We start from the raw sequence: 22,341 nt of genomic DNA, 5'->3' as shown, positions 1-22,341 counted from the left end.
GCACGTGTGCACCCACTGCCTCCACACACCTCCCGAGCGGTCTTGGTGCCACAGCGGGAAGGGCAGGCACCTCTCGGGAAGGCCGCAGTGGGCTCTTGCACAGTTTGAGGGCAGCGCCAAGAGGGGATCCTGGTGGACAACAAGCTGTCCATGAGCCAGCAGTGTCCTTGGGGCCAAGGCGGCCAGTGGTATCCTGGGATGCATTAGGAGGAGCAGGTCGAGGGAGGTGATCCTGCACCTCTACTCAGCTGTCGTGAGGCCCCATCTGGAATACTGTGTCCAATTCTGGGCTCCTCGGTAAAAGACAGACATTGAGCTCCTGGAGCAGGTCCAGCAGAGGGCAACAAAGGCTGATTAAGGTGATTAAGGTGATTAAGGGACTAGAGCATCTTTCTTACAGGGATGGGCTGAGGGAGTTAGACCTATTAAGCCGGGGCCGCATTGAGAGGCCTCATCATTGTATATAAATATCTAAAGTGGGGCATCAAGATGGAGCCAGAATCTTCCCGGTGCTGCCAAGCAACAGGACACGAGGCGAAGGGCAGAAACTGATACACAGAAGTTCCCAATGAATCCGAGGAAGAACTTCTTTACTGCGTGGATGACTGCAAACTGAAAGAGATTGCCCAGAAAGGCTGCGGAGTCTCGTTGGCGATATTCCAAAACCGTTTGGATGCACTTCTGTGCCACGTGCTCTAGGACGACCCTGCTTGAGCAGGGAGGCAGGACCAGGTGACCCACTGTTGTCCCTTCCAACGTGACCCACGCTGTGACCCTGTGAGGGGCGGGCAGGCAGCCCCACGCCCTCGGCGGCCGCGACTCCCCGGCCCTGCCAGCTCCGGGCGGCCCTGGCGCAAGCGCTGCCCGCGCTCAGCGGGCGGTAGGGGCAATGCTGCCGCCTGCCCAGCTCCCCGAGGTGCCCAAGTCGCTGCCTGTTCCCCATCGGCGCTGCCGGAGGTGCGGGCGGGCCGGGGCCGCGGTAACACGAAGCCGCACAGCTCAGGACGCTCGGCGGGACGAGAGCGGGCGCGGGCGGCGGGCGGGACGGAGCGGCGGGCGGGGGGGAGCGGCGCAGGACGAGCAGGCGAACGCTGAAACTGCTACATCCGGGCTGCGGCGGCGGCACCTGCCGCGGCGGGGGCCTCGGTGACATTGGGGCTCGGCGGCCGAAGAGGGAGGCAGTTGCGGAGCCTGCAGAGAGCGAGACCTTCGCGGCGCCCGCTGCCACCGCCACCGCCACCATGCTGCGTGTCATCGTCACCCACGCCAAGAAGCACCCGGCCGTGAGTGCCCGGCCAGGCCCCGGCCCCGCGCCCGCCCTCCCCTTTCGGCGCTCGGTGTCTCTGGCCCCGCCGGCCTCCCCTTTCTCGCCCATCCGCTCCTGGCATTCCTGTGGACGCCGGGCCGCTGGGCCGGCAGACACGGCCAGGTCCCTTTTGCCTCCGGTCTGTCCGACCTTGCTTGTGCCGCTAGGCCCAGGGTGGCTCCTGCGTTCTCCCTGTGCATCCCTTTGCCCTCAACGCCCCCACTCCCATGTTTTTACTGCATGATCGGAGAACAAGCGGTAGGGGCTGTTTTGGCAGTGGAGGGTTGGATGTTTGTCTTTCAAAACCTCACTGTTACAGTATTTTCGGTTTGGTTATTCTGCATGCAGCAGTATTTTTTTCATTCATGCCTCAGCTGGTGATGATTCCTCTGTGATCTCAGGGATGTACCACACACATGGAGCTTATGCCAGGGATTTAGAGGGCCACGTGTTTTACAGTGTGTGAGCTTGTTTTATAGTTTGCGATTGTGGAAATCAGTAAAGCTGTGTGTTAATACTATTTTGATACACTGTGCTATGATATTTAATTTTTTTTTGTCGTTGTTCCAGTTGATCCCTCTGTTTTTGATCATTGGATCTGGAGGTGTTGGCGCAGGCCTGTATCTCATGCGCTTGGCAGTGTTCAACCCTGAAGTCAGGTATGTATACAGTAATTACACAGTAATTTCCAGTGCCCAGTCCTCTTGCTGCATATATTAGACTTCACTGCCTTGATTTTTTTGTTCTCGGAGGCCTTAGTGTCTTGGTCCAGTACCATGACACTGTGTGAAGACTCCTTTGATTTAGAGATCTGTTAGTTTACTGTATGATATTTAGAAACTGCTGACAAAGGACTATGCCTTTTTCTATGGAAACTTGTTTGGATGTGTGACTCCATTGCCTAATAATCACAGTGTACATGCAATTTTTTTTTTATTTTGAAGATAGTGTGATTCTCTTAATATGCTCTCATATCTTGCATTTCTCTCAATAGCTGGGACAAGAAAAATAACCCAGAACCTTGGAACAAAATGTCTCCCAGTGACCAGTACAAGGTAAAATGAGAAATACAGATTTTTAGGAAATAAAATGTCACAAGTGTAGCCTGTTTGTTTAGGATGTTTGGTTATATTCGAAAGTAGCTGCATGAGTGATTTATTTCCTCTGCTGTGCAACATTTGTTTTGTCTCTAGAACTCACAGCAGAGAGATTTGAGTTTGAGATTTAAAACTTTCCTAGTGTTGGTTGATAATGGAGTCCGTATGAAAGCAGTCATATATATATTACATACATATATATATATATATATTGCACTGTGAGAAAAAGAGGAGCTATATGTGAGAGGAAGAATATACCAACTCATAATACTAAGAAATAAACTACAGGGAGAGGGACAAAACTTCAGAAGTTGTGACCTAAAGTTTCTAAGGTCTAAACTGTTGGCCTTTACTCATGAGAAGCACTACAGGAAAATGTCAGTGTTTAACAGAAATGCCAATTCAGTTCTCCACTTGATTGTTTGAAAACGAAACAGTTGTAAGTAACTGGGTGCAATAGAAATGTCAACTAGACCATGGCAATAAAGTGCCCCGTCCAGTTTTTTCTTGAACGTATCCAGGTATGGTGACTCCCCCACCTCCCTGGACAGCCCATTCCAATGCTTGAGAATCTTCCAGTGAAGAAATTCTTCCTGATGTACAACCTGAACCTCCCCTGGCACAGCTCGAGGCCATGTCCTCCTGTCCTGTCACTTTTTGCGTGGGAGAAGAGCCCAACCTCCACCTTGCTACACCCTCCTTACAGGTAGTTGTAGAGAGTGATAAGGTCTCCCCTGAGCATCCTTTTCTTCAGACTGAGCAGCCCCAGCTCCCTCAGCCACTCCTAATATGGTTCACTCTCTAGACCCTTCACCAGCTTCGGTGCCGTTCTCTGGACATGAATCATGTTTTAATCATGTTTTACAGAAATGCTGTTTTAGTAGATTGCTGTTAAGAATATTTGAAGATTATTCTCAAGCCATTTAAAAATCAAACCTAATGTGTTTTCAAAGCTACTGTCTCTTTGGTACCATATGTTACTATTCCAATCATTGAAATAAGCAAAAAAACCTCCACACTTCATAATAAAATATATTGTTGTTCCCTTAAAGTCCAGGAAGAACATAATACTTTGTTTTCATTACTGCTTCTGGAATGTCATAGTTTCTTAAATATCTAAATTAGGCAAATTCAACATAGTGCGTAGCACAAATTCTTTTAAAGAGCGTGTGCCTTGTGGAGCATTCCCCTTCTGCCTTAGCATGCAAACACAGCCTTGAGGTTTGCCATATTTGGGTGTGTGTATCATTGGGGATTTTTTTTTCCAAATCTGCAATGTGGGAAATGAAAAAGACAGATACTCTAAACTGAGGATCACTGTTTAGTAAAATCTTCTGGTATAAAAAGTTTTAGCTTTTGATGAGATTGTTTTTCTGTTGTAAACTTCACTTTGTTATATTAACTTCCTGAGTCTTCTCAAATAAAAGAGACCTGATCATTACTGTAGGAGTTGCACAGGAAGCTGTAGTTTGAATGTGCTGTAGGTTGTCTTGTTTTCTTTCAAAAGGTTAAACAAATTTAAAATTGTGCATAGTTAAAAATAATCAAGCTAATAGTTAAGGATTTTTTTTAAGAAAAACTGTAGCATCACGTGCTTGATATTAAGTCATGTGGGGAGGCCAAAATCTGCAATTAGCCTGTAAATTCATTGTGCTCAGTGCCTTTTTTGGTTGTTTTGAATTGCTTGTAATAGGATCCACTTATATTAATATAAACTGAGCATGTGATCTGTTCTTTACTTTCATTCTTCCTTGTCATCCTTTGCAGTTCTAGATGCAGCTACTTAAACCAAACTTGGCTTTTGCAAACTTGGCTCTAAATGTTCCATTGTGGTACTGTGTGTTCACATACAGCAGTACTGTGAGAAGTTCCTCTGAATGGACTATAGATTCTGGGGGTTAAAGAAGAAACACTGTAGGTTTTCTCTAGTTAAAGACATGAGCACTGCCTCATTTTAAATGAAGAGCTTCTAATACCGAATGGAGAATTAAAAAGTTACTGCTCATGAAAAGTTTGTATTTATTTATTTATTATTGTCCAGTTCACAGACACAAAATATGATTTCAGTTTCCTGACATGAGTTCAAATGATGCATATTTTTAGTAAATACCAGGGAAAATGGATAGTCAAGCTTCTTAACTAACTTTTTTACCCTTCTATTTCCTAGTTCTATTCGGTTAATGTAGACTACAGTAAACTGAAAAAGGACCGCCCTGACTTCTGAAAACACACTCATGTCCATAAGCTGCACAGAAAGGTCTTCCGGAAGCCGTCCGCACAGTTGTCATGCTTAATCATCCAGGAAATAATCAAACTTGCCTCACGCAGCACTAGGTCATGTTTAAAACTGTTTTGATGAGGCTTAATAAATGTTTGAAACTTGAAGTGTCTGCTCTTTCATTTTACAAAATGACAATATCCTCCTATTAACAGTTTTTGCTGTATGGTGTGTCAGATAGTAAACAAAAGCTAATTCAGTTCCTCAAAAAGAAAGCAAAGTTGTTTGGATGGGCTTCATACTCAGTCTGTTGACTTCAGAGAAATAATTGCATACTTATGCAGTTATACCAAACTAGAAGAACTTGAAAGTACTTATTTATATATGTATATATATTTGTTTTTAATTGCACCTGAATTTATGTACTTGCCACTTTAAGAAATTTTGGTAGCAGAGAAGTCAATGCCAAGAAGTCATTATCCAGCAGGGAGGCAACAGATTTTGCCATATATTGCTGGAAAGAAGGAAAAAAAAAAAGGCCAAGCTCTCTCCAAAAGCTTTTATTTCTTTTCTTTTGTTTGTTTTCTGAAGTCAAGCAGGTTTCTTAATAAACAGGAAGACAACTTTCAATATATAAAAAATAAAATTCTACGCACATACTAAAGATTTCCTGTGGATCACGGTTTTAAGGAAGGGAAGCACACAGCAGAACAGGGTGCAGGTTTCGAGAAATAATTAGCTACTGATGTAAGAACTAAAATACCTTTAGGAAGGGCAAAATCTTCTACTTTGTATTTGTCTGAGTCTTGCTATGAGAAGACAAAGAAAATACCTTGGCAAGTCTGTAACTAATGGTAGATTCTTTGTGCTTTTCTATGAACATCTGGCATTTCCTTAGATAAGGAATATAATTCTGGACTATGGCAGAGTACAGCTGTTGGTATCTTGAAACACTTCAAGTAGACTCTAAGAATGTAGATAACAAGAGGAGCTGCTATAAATAATAAGGATAGAATTAAAGAAATCAAGGAGCAAGAACTTCCATTGGAGAAGAAAAACTATTCTGTGGTAATTGCAAAATAGCTTGTGCGAAGACTTCATATTTTGTATGGAAAAATCTTGCAGGTAAGTTGATGGGGTTTATTTGGTAGCAGTTCAGGTTATCTTTGCATATACCAAAATGGCAGATTTACTCAGAGTTTCCATTTGGTTATTTGAGAGGCTCTGATGGAGTTTGAAGAAGAAAATGAGTGTTGTGAGAGATGTTTACAGTGGTGGGCAAAATCTGTAGGCGTCCTTGGGGACTGGTTGCTATCCGAATCAAAATATTTTTAGGAAGTAGAACATTCTGTTGCAATCCTTTTAGTTGTTCAGTTTTAAAAGTATGTCATGTAAAAGGAAGTTTGCTTTATAACTTTCCATTTGGCAGTTCTTTTAGATTTTATGTCTTCAAATGCGGACTGTGTCTCTGGTCAATATACAGGAAGTAAAGCTGATTCTTAGGTGAGGCAAGGTTGTTTCTTTTGGGCAGGGCTGAAGAGGGTGTAGGCTCATGTTTTTCTTAATAAAGGCACCTAAGATAAAAAAAAATTCTGCCCTTGACATGTTTCAAATATATTTAACAATTATTTAAGCTATTTAAAGCTTTATGGATTGACTAGAAAACAAAAAGGCAATTCATTCAATGCTACTTGTCCTTCCTTGTTGCAGCATACTTGCTGCAAAAAATATACAAAACTTAAAGTCTTCCAAGGTTTAATCGTTCTAAAAGTCATTATCTTGAGGGGACACTTGCACCTTTTCCTTTTAGGGATATACTTTTGTCCTATGTTAAGTAGTAACAGACAATAGTCACCATTACTTGCCAAACTTGAAACTAATAAGACATACTAAGAGTTTTTTTTCTTTCTTTCTCAATATTTAATGACTGAAATATTTAAAATATGTAACATAGTTTCTTTTTGGAAATTGTGTCAAATGAAGAATGCTGCATATTTTGGGTCGAGTTAGCAGCTCAACCAATTACTATTTTCATATACTATGTTGTATGCTGCAGCTATTTTTCTTATTATTGAACCCTCACACCTGTAAGGCTTTAGGCCATGCTACTTAATGCAAGTCTGTCTAAAGTTACTCTGGGCAGAAGTTAAGCACTGGCTTAAATCTTCAGCTTTAGGACGTAGAAAAATCAAGAAAAACCCCACCAACTTCACTAGTAGCACTACAGTGTGTGTTCTTCAAATTCCTAAAAGAAAAGTTCCACAATATTTGATATAGTAAACTTAAAGATTGATAAAATACCCTAGTAATTTAGTTCTGTGGTCTGTTATTAGTTCCTCATTTTTTTTATGGGTTGTGTTTTGGTTTTTTAAACATACAAATGCACTTTGTTACTCCCTGGTTCCCTTTTTTTGTTTTGTTGTTTTCTTATTTTGTATATTGTTTTTGTTCTTAAAATTGCAGTCCTGCAAGGCCATAAATTCCTGTTTAGTTTTTTTCACTCTGGGTTTTCCTTAGGGGCAGAGGAACCATTTATTCCATTCAAAACCAAAATGCCTGCTTGGCCCTAGTTTATAAGTGCTTGGTAGTGGTCTGTCAGTATCCAGTATATGTCTTTGCATTTTCATAGGATGCTGTTGTTGAAATAGAAACAGTTTGGCAGATTTGCCGTATTCTATCTGCATTAAAATATTAAACGATCTTTAAAGCTGCTTCTTTAAACACATAATCTACCTCTTTCTTCATGAAGTCAAAGATGGTATTCCCTGAAGACAGCATGAAGAAACAAGTGCAGTTTGAATTCTTAGGATTCTAGCTTCTTATGTTTATCTTTGGCTGTTAACAACCGAATCCCATCATTAGTAGGAAAAATGAAATCCTTCATTAACACCATGGCATGCCATTTTGCTTGAGCAGATTTTGTGTTTTCTGAAAGAGACTGACATTCTGCTGTCTTAGTTTTGACTGAGATGGATATAGCTGCTAAATTTCAGTTTGTGGCAGGTTTTTTTTGAATAATCAGTGTGGGCCTGGCCTGCGTGTCCTGTTCACGAGCCACATACAGAAGATTCCTCTCTTGTTTTTTGCAGTACAGCATTTTACCTGCCATTGTCATATTTCTATTAACACAGTTATTCTGTGCCTCCTTGTCAGTGGTCCTGATATGCAGGAGGATGACTAAATCTGGAATTAATTCTGCCCATCTAGGATAGAAAGACTTACAGGTTTCCATAGTTCTTGCACATGAACACATACTCCATGCAGCATGTTGTAGGATTTATTTGCCTGCAGTAAGGAAAGCTCCTTGTGGATATAAAAAATCTAGCAGCCTCTAAGAAATTAGACAGGTGTGCCTGATATTAAAAGAATAATTTAAATTTTCCTAGGATTTATACCCAAATGTCATCTGAGGCATACATTTCAGATGTGTTTTCAAGCTCTGCTTTACTTTTAAAGATAGCTTAGTGTGTGACTATTGAATGACCTTTAAAACTGAGCAAATGTGTGTTTAATGCTGATTGGTCTGTAATACTTTGTCAGAAAGAGAGGAAAAGTTATTACAGGAATTTAAAAAATGTATTTCGAATGAGTTATTGAAAAAATTAGAGATGTGCGAGTACAGACAAAGTTATTGTTTCTACTTGTTGACCAGCCTTACTATGGAAGCAACTGGATGAGCTAGAGAACCATTTTTCCAGGACAAACTGAAGCACAACAGGTCTGTGAGAACTCCAGAAAACTGGTGTTCACTTGCATCATTGCCACACTAGGTTTTTTTTATATTACTTCCTAGAAAGCTTACTCTTCAGTCCTCTGTTTTGAAATCCAGAAGTTGGTTGACTTCACACCATTGGAATTTCATGATCCATCCACTTTTCCTTACACGTAGTCTTGACATCATTTAGTCATGAGAAGTTCCTGTGAAGCTAAAATAATTTCATCTCCTGCTCTGATCTTTAAGCTTCTTGAGAGTGTGTCTGGACACTGTTATGATGGCATATTTTCCAAATGTGTGCTAATTCTGGTGCCATATGTTTTGGATGAAAGTTGGTGGGGTTTTTTTCAATAATTTCAAAATGTTATTATCTATGGTTGGTGAGGCTTAACACTTTCTTAGTAAGAACGACAAGAGCCAGTACAGTGCTAGAAAATGCACAACTCTTCCGTTCTTGAGAAGCAAATCTGTATTTAGCATCCAGAATAAGATTTATCTGAGCCAGAAAAGTATTCTACATTTTTTCTTTTTCTCCTTTTTAAAAGTTTCATGTAAATGAAACTATAAAGTAATTTTTAGACTTTCTAAGTGAATATTATTCTCACAGTTAAAAGGTGAAAAGCCTAAGAGATCACCACAGTTGCTCTCTTTTTTTTTCTATTTTCAGTCAAAATCTGTAATACTTTAGGTAATGTGAAATGTGAACTTAAGTATGCTAGTCAAGGCAAGAAAAATGCATTCAAACTTTTGATAGTTTGCTATCAGCTACCTGACATTCATTTGCTACTAGAATTGGCACAAGACTGGCAAGTGGAACTCCTGCAAGAAACAGCAAGTTCTGAAGATGATCAGAAAACAGTTTGTTGACACATGGCAATGCATACATTACAAAGAAGAATAGGAATTCTGCTGCTAATATTCATGGGTATTATCAATGCTTTATAACAGACACCTAAAATAATATTTCTAGGGTCATTAATTTGAATTACTTTGGACAAAATAATACACTACACCATTTACAGTTCATCACTTTAATGTAAAGACAACTTTACAAGAGAACTGCACAAGCCATAACCCAATAGACAAATTTATAGACTTGTTTTTTTCGCATTGGAAGCAAACTAACTATGAACATGAAATGTTTTCTAATTTTAGTTTCCCTACTGCAGGCAAATGAAACAAACTGCTGAGAAGGTAATGAAAACAGATTACTTAATGGTGAAAAATCTGAGTGCCATTCTTTCTCTACCAGTGGTGCCACTGCTGGAATTTAATGGGGTGGCACCAGTGTGTCTGAATGAAGATTTTGATCCTAGCTATTTAAAAATAGGGTTGAATCTAATAAGATTTTGCCAGTACTGATAGCTTTTTTTTTTTTTTCCTAGACTATAAGCAGGAAGATAGCTGAACTCATCAACAGGAAGAAAATGGAATTTCATCCCAGTTTCAAACTTCCTACACTAGTACCACTTACACCTCAGGATTGTCTATAGAATTCTGATAGTGTTTAGGGGATAATTTGCTTCAGATGTTTTTATCTTTGTGTTGTGTCAAACAAACCTAACTTCTTAGCTTTTGGAAGCTTAGGGGAGGAAAATTCAGCCCTGCAATAAAGACAATGTGCTTAAAAGGACCAGGGATCATTGAAGTGGGGTTTTTGCACGTGCAAATCACCTCTCTCCTTCCCCTTTGTAAGAGCCCAGGTAAGATCAGGAATTATTCCAGAAAAAAAAGAGCAATAGACATGTGATGGATTAGGCAGATGGAGCTGCATCAGTTTGTATATCAATTACAGTAAGTTTGTGGGTTTAGTGCAGGAGCTTTCCTTGTTTATGTCCTTCAATTTCTACATGTATTTGGCAATGCAAAAGTTGTTCATTACACCTACCATGACTGCTTGGCCTATTATAATGCAGTGAAAATTAGGCTGAGAGTAAAAACAAAAGCATGATATTCCAATGGGTTTAAATTATTGCACAAAATAAAAAAACAGTAACAGAATAACTACAGAAGAAGGTCTGGTGCAGCCTCTTCTGAATTTAGATTGCTAATGACAAGTTTGTGTTAGTGCCATAGTGTGAAATAAAAAAGACAAGTGTATGGTTAATTTTGAAAATAGCATTCTTTCTTTCTGCATAGCCTCATAATAACACAATTTCTAAAACATTCAAACAATGTAAAATGTACATGTGAATTGTGTCTGAACTGTATGTATTTTAATTTTGTATGCTTTCTCTTAATGATTTCATTAACTGTTTATATTAGTTTAAGGTCGTAGTATTTTATATCTCACCCTACATTGTTGTTCCTGAAGAAAACTTGTCTTACACCTTCAAATAGAAAAAGGGTTTCAAAAGTTCTTCCATCTTAAATCTAATTTTATTTTTATGTATGAAAATTGAACACCTGCATCACCAGAAAGAGATGTTCAGCAAATTGTTACTCAGCATCAGAGAAGGGACCCCATCTCTTTTTCTCTAATGAAACATAGCAAAGTACATATTTCGATATGACTCTTCCCAAAATAAAAAGAGACAAAATTTCCAGGAGCTGTTTTATGCAGGTGGTGCAACATCCAAATAAGAAAGAACTCTTTTTCATGGATGAGTTGTGAAGAACCCAACCTGCATTTTATCCAGGACCCTGGCAATTGTTTGCTTTTGTCAATCCCTGGCAGAGGGAAATAGGGTCAGGAGCTGACTAATGGCCCAGACTGCAACAACTGAGTGCTTAAAAGGGCTCTAGACTGACCATGCAGTGTTTACACAATGAAGATAAAAAAGATGACTCAAACCTTGCTGAAAACTCAAACCTTGCCTGTTTCCCATATCAAAGCAAATGTTTCACAGCTGCCCTGGTAACCAGAGTAAAGATTAGTTGAGTTTTTACAAATTCTACGATTTATTAACCTATGCTTGAGCTGATAATGAATAGAGAACCATGGGCAAAATTAATATGAGATCCTCAAATAACTTGCCAAATAACTATTTCCACCACAGAGCACACTATGCAGTGGTCAGGCAGGTAGACATGTTTTTTATCGTACTCAGCAATAGACCTCCTAATCCTGCAGTCTAGGTTCTTGCCCCAGTAGTCGAATGAGTCATGTAGCTGCATTTACTGGCTCATGGAACTTAAACAGTATGCTTCAGAAACAGTGGAGCTTTTCCAAATGAAGCTTAATATTCCATTATCTACCTGTGTGCACATCAAATGCAAAATAAACAGTCCAGTAGTGTATCTGAAATTCTACTTGGAATTCTACTTACTGTGTTTCTCAGTCATTATAGAGAGCTTTTATGTGAAAGAAGAATGGGCTTTTTGAGATCCCAGAAAGAGAAATTTTTACATCCAAAGCAAGGAGAATGGAGAGACAGAAACAAGCAGCCTACTCGCTCAGGCATAGGAAAGCTGAGGATGTAAAATGTGCAGTGGAAGTGTAATGAATTCTTCCATTGCAAATTAGTGTCATAGGGAAATGTTTTCGTGCATGAATTCTGACACAGAAAATTGGATGGATTTTTTGTTTGTTTATATGTTGCATTTATTGAAAATGAAAAAGTTCAGTGACAGCAGTATATAAATATGTTGCTTCAAGTCTCCATTTTTCTTGTCTTCAGTCTTTATTCTCTCATCCTTTCCTCAGCTAGATAGCCAAGGTTTCTGCTTACTAGCCTGAGAAATCCTCTTCACTCATATATCTTCTTCTTGTCAGGAGCTTTCCTTCTCTTAAACTGTGCCATCTCCTGATATGCTAGAATCACTGGCTACTATTGAGTTAAAAAGAAATAGAATCTTTTCCCATCAACATCTTATTACAACTGTGTCACCAGCCTTCTGAGTAAGCAGGAAAGTTAAGTTATCTGAGTAAAACTTTCTAGAATTTGCAATAGAAACTTCCCTTGGTACCAAAATGTCTACCATCAAACTGACGATCAGTGATGGAAGCCTGTTCTCTCTGAAAAGGAAGGGATATCATATCCTGGACAACACAATATCACTGTAAATAGCTAGAATATTATTAACTCTTTCAAGATTGTATGCATATGTGATTTGGTACCATAAAACCAAATAAAGCTAGTGGCACATACACAAAGAGTATAATAAAATATATGTATTAACAGTGCAACTGTAAAGGACACAAAGATATTTGTATCCTATATCATATTGTTTTGTTTTCTACTGAAAGACTGTTAATACCAAGAAAGATCTTTGTAGATCCAGAAATGACACATACAAAGCTATTTTCTTCAAACCATATTTTTTATTATTGTACAAGCAGTGGTGCCTTGTTGAAATTAAGAGTTCCCCATCAGCTACAGAAGGCTTTGTATTAAAAGCCTATTGAGTATTTTAGGTTCAGGGAGGAAGGAAGAAATATCCAGAGTGATATTTTCATGTCACTGTAGCCAAATGGAGGTTTGTGATTGCTTTGAATGAGATCAATATTTCCCTGTAGGACTGGATTTTCAGTAGGGTAGTGAGCTGGGTTTGGCAGGGATACAGTCAATTTTCTTCATAGTAGCTAGTATGGGGCTGTGTTTTGCATCTGTGCTGGAAACAACGTTAATAACAAAGGGAAGTTTTATCTATGGCTGAGCAGCGCTTACACAGAGCCAAGGCCTTTTCTACTCCTCATGCCACCAATGAGCTGGGGGTGCCCAAGGAGCTGGGAGGGGACACAACCTGTACAGCTGACCCCAACTGAGCAAAGGGATATTCCACACCATATGGCATTATGCCCAACATGTAAAGCTGGGGTAAGAAGCAGGAAGGGGAGGACATTTAGTGATGGTGTTTGTCTTCCCAAGTAGTGGTTATGCATGATGGATCCCTGCTTTCCTGGGGATGGTTGAACACCTGGCTGCCCATGGGAAGCAGTGAATGAATTCCTTGTTTGCAGCTTTTGTTTTACCTATTAAACTGTCTGTATCTCAAACCATGAGTTTTCTCGCTTTTACCATTTTGATTCTCTCCCCTATCTCACTGAGGGAAAGTAAGAGAGAAGCTGTGTGGGGCTTGATTGCTATCTGGGGTTAAGCCATGACAGGTAGATATGGTTCACAAAAGCTGCTTTACAAATCCAAAGTGTCAGAGACGACTCTTAGAGCTACTTCATGTATTTACTATTTTGCATATGCACACAAATACATTTAACATTAGCAAGGTCAGTTTTCACATAATTTTTTGACTCAAGGACATTAATTCTTTAGAATGCATACTATTTTGCATTTTATCTCTGTTTCCCAAGCCAAATGGACTTTGCTTTTTTTAAGAAATTTTGACTGTATTAATTTTCTTAGGACTACTTAACACATGCAACTTCCAACAGAGAAGAAAAATTACCTTCTGATTTCTGGTGAGAGGTGTACTTGGATGTTCTGGCCAATGCCATCAGTTGAGGGACCATACGGCACACTTTCAAGTACACCCTAAGCCTTAAGGAAATCTGTTCTGCAAAATGCTGTGCTCTGCAGCACTATGACTTTGGGGAAACAAGCCTGTTTTTTCACACTGGTAGGAATCTAGCCACACAACCATAGCACATGACATCTGCTCAGACTAGCAAGGTACCTAACGCTGCCATAAGGCCATGGCTTCAGGTCTCCGGGCCAGCTTGTTAAGAGCTATCTCAATTATTGCTGTGCCTCAGTTGTTCACTCTGCCTTGTGAATTTGTGTGGTCTGGAACATATTTAATGGTTTTAAAGGGCAAGGCTGAAGGATTTAGATTGTTTCATGAAAAAAGGAACAAAGGGAATTTTTTATTTTTGTGTTGGCACACTGCAAAATGCAAACAGGACAAAGAATGTGTATTATAAATAAGTGATTTTTGTAAGGCTGTGAGTTTAAAATACTTTCTACTAAAGTGTGCACATATGTGCACACATAATGCATGCCTAATATATAGATATAGTATACAGACATGAAATATTTTTTAATATTTGCACTTCAGGTGATATGTTCTGCATTAATATGGTGACACGCATGCAGCCACTGTAGAGTGCTCATCTCCTGTGGCATTTAAATGGCATATGCTCTTCTCATGGTGTGTTCTTTTGCAGCTGAATCTTATGGGGACATCAGTTCTTAAAAGAGAGGCACTGATGTTGTGGGAAGCAGCAGGCAGGATTTCTAGGGCTGAGCTCTGTGTTGCTGGGGCTGGAAATGTTCCATCGAGCAGAGCACTGTGCCAGCCCTCCAAGCCCTTCCAGCTGCATCTACATCTGTGCATCATTAGAGCAGCAGACGCTACTGTGGTCACCCAGTGGCTGTTTGTGAGCAGCTCTCTTGCCATTTTACTGCCTGGAAAGGAAAATTTCTCTTTATCTTTCCTCAACTGAGTTCCCAGGTGTCTGAGGTGCTATGGTAGTGATTATACTGATAATGCGTATCAGGCAACAAGCCTATTTCTTATTGTGTTTTAATATTCCAAGTTGGTATCCCAGCATACTTGAAAAGGAAATCTTGATGATGTTTATATTTATTTCTCCGTGCTTGCATAAAGTTTATGATTTTCAAAGTAAAGAAGGACTCTTTATCAACACTCTTTTTAATATAGTATGCTACTCTGTTGAAATGTTTTTAATCTTCCTTGAGAACAGACCTATTTCACAAAAAATTTTGGTGTATGGTGATGTTATGTTATAAATGGCAGAGTTTTATTATGAAATCTTAGTTTCTTTCAGTGAATATTTTCTATGAATCTTGGCTTAATCTACCTATCCAAATCTTAAGGAGATTTTATTTAATAGTATAAAGGCATCTTTTTAGCTATTTAGGAGTTTAACAAAAATAGGCATCATCATACTCAGTACACTGGTGTGATTTATTGTTATTCTCATATAATCAGAGGTAAAATTTACTATTGCTTTAAATAGATCCAAGATTTCTTTTGGAGTTATTTAAAAATCATTAGTGGAAGCTTTCACAAACTGAACTAGCATTTGCTTAATCCTTGTGTTTTCAGTGGAGAAACATATTTATGAAACATGCATGAGATGTCTGGTTCTTGGCAGGAAGTATGCTGGCTGCTTTTTGCTGCAAAGCATCTCAGCCTTGGCAAAATAGGAGTAACAAGCTTTAAACAGATTAGTAGTTTATCTGATTCAGTGATCATTTTGCTTTAGGACAGAGTTAAAACCATCAGAATCCTTTCTTGATCTTACGCGGAAAGCATTCACTGAGAAGTGAGAAAGCTGAATTTTGTGCAAATTTGCTATCACTGAAATTAATGCTGTTGGGTGTTACTGTGGTGTAGTTTCTGGGTGTTATTCTAGTATAGCCCTATTTTTACAAATAAGTGTATACATATATATATATAGTACATAGTATATATATTTGTGCTGTTCTGTCTTGCAATAGCTTATAAATACTACAAAGGAGGACTTTGAAATCCTGCTTTTTTATTATAATCTTTTTCTTGTTGCTTGGTTGGTGGGGTTTTTGTTTGTTTTTATATTCACAAATAAGACCTGCATAAGAATAAGTAACACATGCAGTCTAGAGGGAAATGTCCAGTTCTGACAATCTCAATTTTTTGTATGAATTTTTTATTTGGTAAGTGTTCTTTGAATACCCTTACAGTCCTTGAGATCAAAGAGTAAGAGGACGTCACTTTTGTCAGCTGCTAAGTTCTCTGTAATTTCCCTCCTTTTTATGTAGTGTACTATGCAGTTTTAGAAATTCCACACTTCACCAGCAGCTATAAATCTTTATCCCTGTGTTTATTCTAATCTGACTATTCAAAGACTCAATTTTAAACATTTGCACTATGACAGCTCCAGGATCCAATGCATACTCCTAATACTAGATTGGCCTTTCCTAAAGTGTATACAGTCTGAATAAATAAGATAGGAAGGAGCTGGAGAAAGAGTGCACATTGATCTACAAATACAAAAGTAAAAGTGACGATTTTGTAAAATAGCACACAACAATTCTTTTATTGAATGGATGTCTTCACTTTCATTTACTTTCATTTATTGGGCCTGCCATATGGCCACAGTTTTTCTTCACAGACAGTGATAGTATCTTCTTTTCTGTGCCAGTGTCCTAGCCCTTGAGGTTGTTTATCCCTGAAAAAAGAGAAGATCAAACTTGTAATCCACTGCAGCAATAGTCTTCCAGACTCAATCAGATTTCTCCTTAATCTCCTTGACAAGCATGAGTGTAGCTTCCTCTGCCTAAAGAGAAGCTTAGAGTTCACCGAATCTCTGGTTCCCAGCATGGATGGTTATAATTCTCACTTTTGAACTCTGAGAGCTGAAAACACCAAGTTGGTCCAATTTATTTTCAACATTGGAACTGATAAACATGTGTAAAATTACCTCAACCCTAAACTCAGCATTGCAGCCACACATGGAATAAAAAGAGTAGGAAAGATACATTAAATCAATTGTATATAGAGACAAGTAGTGAAGGGAAGAGAAAAAAAAGGAAGGAAACAAGTTTTGTACTTGATTTTAAGCAGTTTCAGAATTGCCAGATGACCAAAATCCAGCAGATAGCATAGATGTTGAAAAAGGTTTCTAGAACAGCAGAGGAATAAAAAGAGATTCTATTAAGAAACTGGGACTGTGAAGAAACCTTTTGGAGGAACACTATGCTCAGCACAAACCCTACACAGTGATAAGTCCTGTCTGCTGTGTGTCATATGCATCATGCCCTGTACACACATATCATAAGACCTATGTCCAGTAGGTTAGTCCTGATGCAAAGTTAGAATCATCCAGACATGACCCCCTTCCTGTGTTTCAGATTCTGTGAATCATAATCAAATTTCAGTAAGATTGACTCATTTAATTTCTTTATGAGTCTACCAACTCTCCAAATGACTGTTTCCCTGAAAATGCTGAAGAGTAAGGAATAAAACATGGGCATCTCTGCAAAGGAGTCATTATCTCTCAAACTGAAGCTTAACTACAAGAAAAAGATTTGCATGTAGAAAGCACATAATTTGAGAGAAAAGTTTACACGTAGACTCTATGCTATGATTCTATTCTATGTACCTAGAGTCCTTGTCTCCCTGTCTCATTAAGTGGAATCAACTACTGGTGGTGGTATTAGTGAGGTAAACCAAAACTTAATACTTTGTAAAATAAATTAAATTAATTTGCCTAATAAATGGGAAATCAAATGACAGCAACCATTTTTTTAGCCAGAGATATCTGACCATACAGCCATCATCTCATATCAATGACTACATGAATATCTACCCTCAAAGCTCATATAGACTTGCTTTTCCAGTGTTGCATTATTTCCTGTCCCAAGCAACTCCTTCTGTGAGGAAAAAGAAAACTATTACATGTAGTTGAGCACAAAATGTTCAGGCACTAACAAGAACTGCATTGTTACGTTATAGAGCAACCCAGTTAACTATTGCAGAGAAAGTAAAAAGCCATGATTCTTGAATGTGAAGTTGTATAAAAGTCTTCTGTCTAAGAAAATGATTCAAAACATTTCTTGTAGCATCTGTACCATTTGCTAGGTATAAACTGGAGTATCTAATAAATTGTGGGAAAAGCTGAGAATCATTTGTCAAGGCTCCAACTGAAATACGAAGTTGATTATTTTTCCATTAGCCTTTTGTACCTTAACCAAGGTACATAAAACCAAAGTCACTGTAAGACAGCCCAAAAATTGTAATTGCATGCAGATAGTCTTTGCCCTTATCCATTGTTGGAAGGGGGAACTGAGGAGAAAACTGTGTGATAAGCAGTGCTGTTGGATACCTGGCCAGGCTCAAGGGCTTGCTTTCCATCTCCTGTGGCTGCCAAGGTGGGAGAGAGAAAAATGCAATAAATTTTTGTTCAATGACTCTTTGTGAGGGAAATGGAAAAACTGAAAGCTGCATGGTGAGTTTTTATTCCTTTAAGTGAAACTCCAAGGAATCATATATTGATTTTTAATTAAGCAGTACTTTTAGGTGTACTGCTTCCTGATAAACCAAGGGAATATAAAACTTAAACTTTTGATAATTCATTTTGATATTTTAAAGCACTCCTTTTTATACCATGCATAAAACAAAACAGAAACTGAGATAACCTTAGCACACAAACTTACAAGATTATCAGGAATGTGTTGTCTTAAATGGAATTAAAATCAAAATAGTTAGATACTAAAAATAATTGTGCTTTTTTAGTAGTAGTTGCACAAAATTGTAACCAATTATTATAAGTCATTTTATTAAGGATCTCAATAATTTTGGTTCTTTTATTTTTCAACACTTATTGATATTTATTACTTGACCATATGAGTATACTGTAAACTATATCTGACTGGGTTAGTTTTTTTGTGTGTATGCATTAGCACCGTTCCATTCACTACATGCTTACATGCATGTGTTCTGCGTGGCTCAATAAAAGTGTTACTTGGCTTAAAATTTTGAAACCTCCCTATCTACTAAATACCTTCGAGGTCAGTGGGATCAGTGAGAGGAATTATCTTTATTAATTTCTCTTCTGATATTAGGAGTAGCAATTATGAAAATGACAAATATATGCTGTTAACTCTCCATTTAGAACGCTATATAAATGCATAAAGATATATTGCTATCAATGAATACAGTGTATATATAAAATTTGGGGTCTGAAGTAAGTGCAATTAGCTGAGGTTCACGTGAGCCTCCGTTCTAGAAATCGATAGAGCTAGTGGCATGTTGTCTAAAGCAAGAACATATCCTTAAATTAAGCAAGTTGGCAACTATTTAATACAAAATGTTATTTTTTTCTTTTCTGACTTTCATACTTATGATAACATAATTCCCCAATCTTCTGCATCTTGGTTCTGTCTCAGTGCAATTTCTTTTCCCTGACAACCCCAGCAAATGCCCAGACTGCCCAGATATGCTCAGAGTTTCCTTTTGTTAAGCCTAACACAGATTCAGAAGAATCAGTGTACAATGAATGGTCAGCATTAAAGGTTCAGAGATGCTTTAAAGCCTTACGAGGCTCCTGTATCGCAGTTTATAACCAAAGGGGAGCAGGCACATGCTTCTGGCATGAAGCAGAGAAGGACTGAGAATGAGGAGCCTAAAAATGAGGTGATGAGTGACCTACAGAGCCCAGTGGTCTCCAACAGCTTAGGTGCACTTATGCTATCAACAGAACTGTAATCATGATTAACTTTAAATGGATTTGCTTAACTCAAGTTAGCCAAAATGTACTGAAACACTGGGAATTTTTACTTAGCGGTCACAGCTTGCATTAAAATCTATACTGTAGTTACAGTTCTCACCTACTTTTCTGATGAAATTAAAATACAGTTGCTTTGTCTTCAGTGCAATTTCACCAGTGCTATTAGATTTGCCTGGTCCTCAGAATATTTTGAATAACCACCCAATTAGGCCAAGATGTTCAACTTTTAACTGAAAAGCTTAACTTATATAAAATGAAGCATTTCTCTTACTGTGAGCTAGATGCTTAGAAATTACTTTAAGAACTGACCAGGGCAGACTAGAAATAGAGCAAATTTAGCTGCCTAGCTAAAGTGAAAAAATAAAACATTTCACAGTTTTTGAACCCACTTTAACACAGAAAATTATATGTTTTCAGGTTGTCACATTCTGAGGCATGTACTTTTGTGGTAACACATTTTACTGCATTTACTATGTAAATTGAGCAAAATCAATTTTGTAGTGGTGCTTAACTATAAGGAATGATGGAAAAAACAAGGTGATTTGGGAAATAATTTAATCAGTGAGAAATAAAATAAGTACAAATGAAAATAAATGTCAGAATGAAACTAACTCAGGAAGAAACAATATAGTTATACATAAATTCCTTTGTTTAGTGATGGTTGTGGAGCTAAACTGATGGTTTTGTAGTCGTCTATGCACCAGTTAGAACATCTCTATACCAAAGCTCTTATAAAACTACTTCAGCACCTTGTTAGATGATGAAAAAGGACAGAAAAATGAAGTCCAGAAGAAAACTTGCTGTTTGTTAGTTTGTTTACTTATTTAAATGACAAATACAGAAGAGGGGGAGGGAAGTCAGCTACTTTAAAATTAGGGGAATTACAAAAACATATATGGAGAGCTTTATTGTCTACACTGACTTTTTTTTTTGGCTTATATAACCTGATGGATTGTCCAAGAATAGTAAATATATTGCAGAAGAGAGAAATAACTAAAATATAATGTTGTGATCCAAATTGGTATGTGTAAAACATCGTGCACAATTTTACTCATATGACTCACCTCTCTGAAACCAAAATGTACACCCTTAAATTAGTAGGCAAGTTATTTGCATGAGTATGTTTTCACAGGTTCAAACCCTTTAAGTGTAGCTACTGTGCAACTAGTTTTGATTACAAATTTAATATGACTAATTGACAAAAATGTCTTTTACCATGAAGGACATTGTAGCCTGTGAATCCCGTCATTCACCCCATAAATCCCAGCAGCAAATCAGCAGCGCCCCAAGTATCTGTAAAAGTTTGTGATGAATTACAGCTTAGGGAACACAGTTATTGAGTATGGAAACATTGAAATGGTTGGAACTCATTCTTGCTACTCACTCTTGCTACTGTTGCAGAGCAATTTAAATTTAGTAGTAGAATGGCTAAGGCTTAGTAGGAGAGTAGGCCTAGAAAGCAACACTCCAAAGTAGTAAGTTAGCAACTTTGTTTGTGTGCTGAAGAAGTGGAAACAATAATCAAAGGATCTAGTCAAGCATGTATATAATGATTTGTTACCTTGGATGTGGTAAGGGTCTGTTAAACAGTTTCTAGGAGTAAGACAACTTAAGCAGATTTATGATTAGAGTAGATGATTATTAATTGTTATCAGTATGAAGTATGAGCTTGTTTGTAACTGCACCAGGTTTGCTGTGGAAACTGTAACTGTTTTGCTGTGGAAACTGCATGTAAACTTGTTTGTGTATAAAAGCTGAACTGAGAATGAGGGTCTCCGGAATCCTGACTTGGGACGTTAGTCCTCAGGTTCCCGGGGCCCCGAATAAAGCACCGCATAAACCGGCACCAAGTTGGTTTGTGTCTTTGTTTACAGGCAACACTACTTATTCTCTAATTGCCAATCATTGTACCATCCAGAAGACAGGGACTTTTAAGTCACATGCTACAGCTATTTTAAAAGGTGGTATTAATAAGATGTCTTCCTAGGAAAGCTCAGAAAACAAAGGATATAGGATTTACTCAGTTTTTTTCTGCTTCCAGATATCTGAACTGTTGACCAAGAAAATCTGCTTTGACTGCAATATCTCCCAACTGCTTCACATGTAAAATTGCTTGGATTGCTTTGGTTTCCCAGACAAATCAGTCCTCTCCTATGCAAAGCTTTCTATAGGAACAACACTTTGGAGCTCATGATGCTTTCAGCAGAGAGCAGTGCACCTGAGTAAACAACAGCACAGCAGTCACGGACTTCTGTATTTGGGTCTTCCTCAGTGTCATATACATCCCTCTTCCACTGAGGAATCACAACTTCCTGTTCTCCACTTAGCTACACATTTCTCAGGAAGTATCCACAGATGGGCTAATAGAGAGAGATGTTAGGGACAAGAGCAGGCAGAGATGGGCAGAAAACAAGATGGAGACTTCCTCTGTTTTTATGCTTCCCTTACTTCTTCCACCACTTTCTCCCATGATGCACTCAGATGTGTGCATCTAGCTGCAGAATTCTCATTCCCCTGCACACAAAATATCTGATTCTAGACTTCCTAGGGCTGTGGTCCTCTCTTTCCTGTTATCACAGTAAATGCTGACATTTATTTTTCAATTTTTGTACACTGGGGCTTTTCCCCCCATATTTGTTCTTTTCGTCATTACTTCCCTTTATCAAAAAAATTGTTACTCTTTCACCACCAATTTTCCCAATCCATCCCTAAAATGCATTGTAACATTAAGAAAAATATTGCACTTTAAGAACTAGTTCACTAATTTTCACTTTTCCTTCATTGTTTTTCTATCTCCTCAAAGCTCAAGATGTATGTGCATATATGTGTGTATATAAATATATTCTGGAACTGACTATAGTACCACAATGA

General features: G+C 38.4%; 1 protein-coding gene across 1 annotated transcript; it reads left to right on the top strand.

Annotated features, from left to right (window-relative positions):
• The first annotated feature begins 1,089 nt into the window (after window positions 1-1,089).
• NDUFA4 (NDUFA4, mitochondrial complex associated) lies at window positions 1,090-4,788 on the top strand. Its single transcript, XM_027684777.1, has 4 exons — window positions 1,090-1,283; window positions 1,877-1,965; window positions 2,301-2,361; window positions 4,571-4,788. The coding sequence occupies exons 1-4, from the start codon at window positions 1,242-1,244 to the stop codon at window positions 4,625-4,627; spliced, it is 249 nt and encodes an 82-aa protein (XP_027540578.1). The 5' UTR covers window positions 1,090-1,241; the 3' UTR covers window positions 4,628-4,788.
• The last annotated feature ends 17,553 nt before the right edge of the window (window positions 4,789-22,341 follow it).

The sequence above is a fragment of the Neopelma chrysocephalum genome, unplaced genomic scaffold (genome assembly GCF_003984885.1).
Source record: "Neopelma chrysocephalum unplaced genomic scaffold, ASM398488v2 Primary Assembly neopelma1_67, whole genome shotgun sequence".
Lineage (NCBI taxonomy): Eukaryota > Metazoa > Chordata > Aves > Passeriformes > Pipridae > Neopelma > Neopelma chrysocephalum.
This window is presented reverse-complemented; position numbering and strand designations above follow the sequence as displayed.

Bases quoted from the DNA above. Each gene is read 5' to 3' on its own strand.
- NDUFA4 (XM_027684777.1), top strand. From the start codon at position 1,242: ATGCTGCGTGTCATCGTCACCCACGCCAAGAAGCACCCGGCC. The intron at 1,284-1,876 runs GTGAGTGCCCGG...TCGTTGTTCCAG, and splicing joins ACGCCAAGAAGCACCCGGCC to TTGATCCCTCTGTTTTTGAT. The intron at 2,362-4,570 runs GTAAAATGAGAA...TCTATTTCCTAG, and splicing joins CTCCCAGTGACCAGTACAAG to TTCTATTCGGTTAATGTAGA.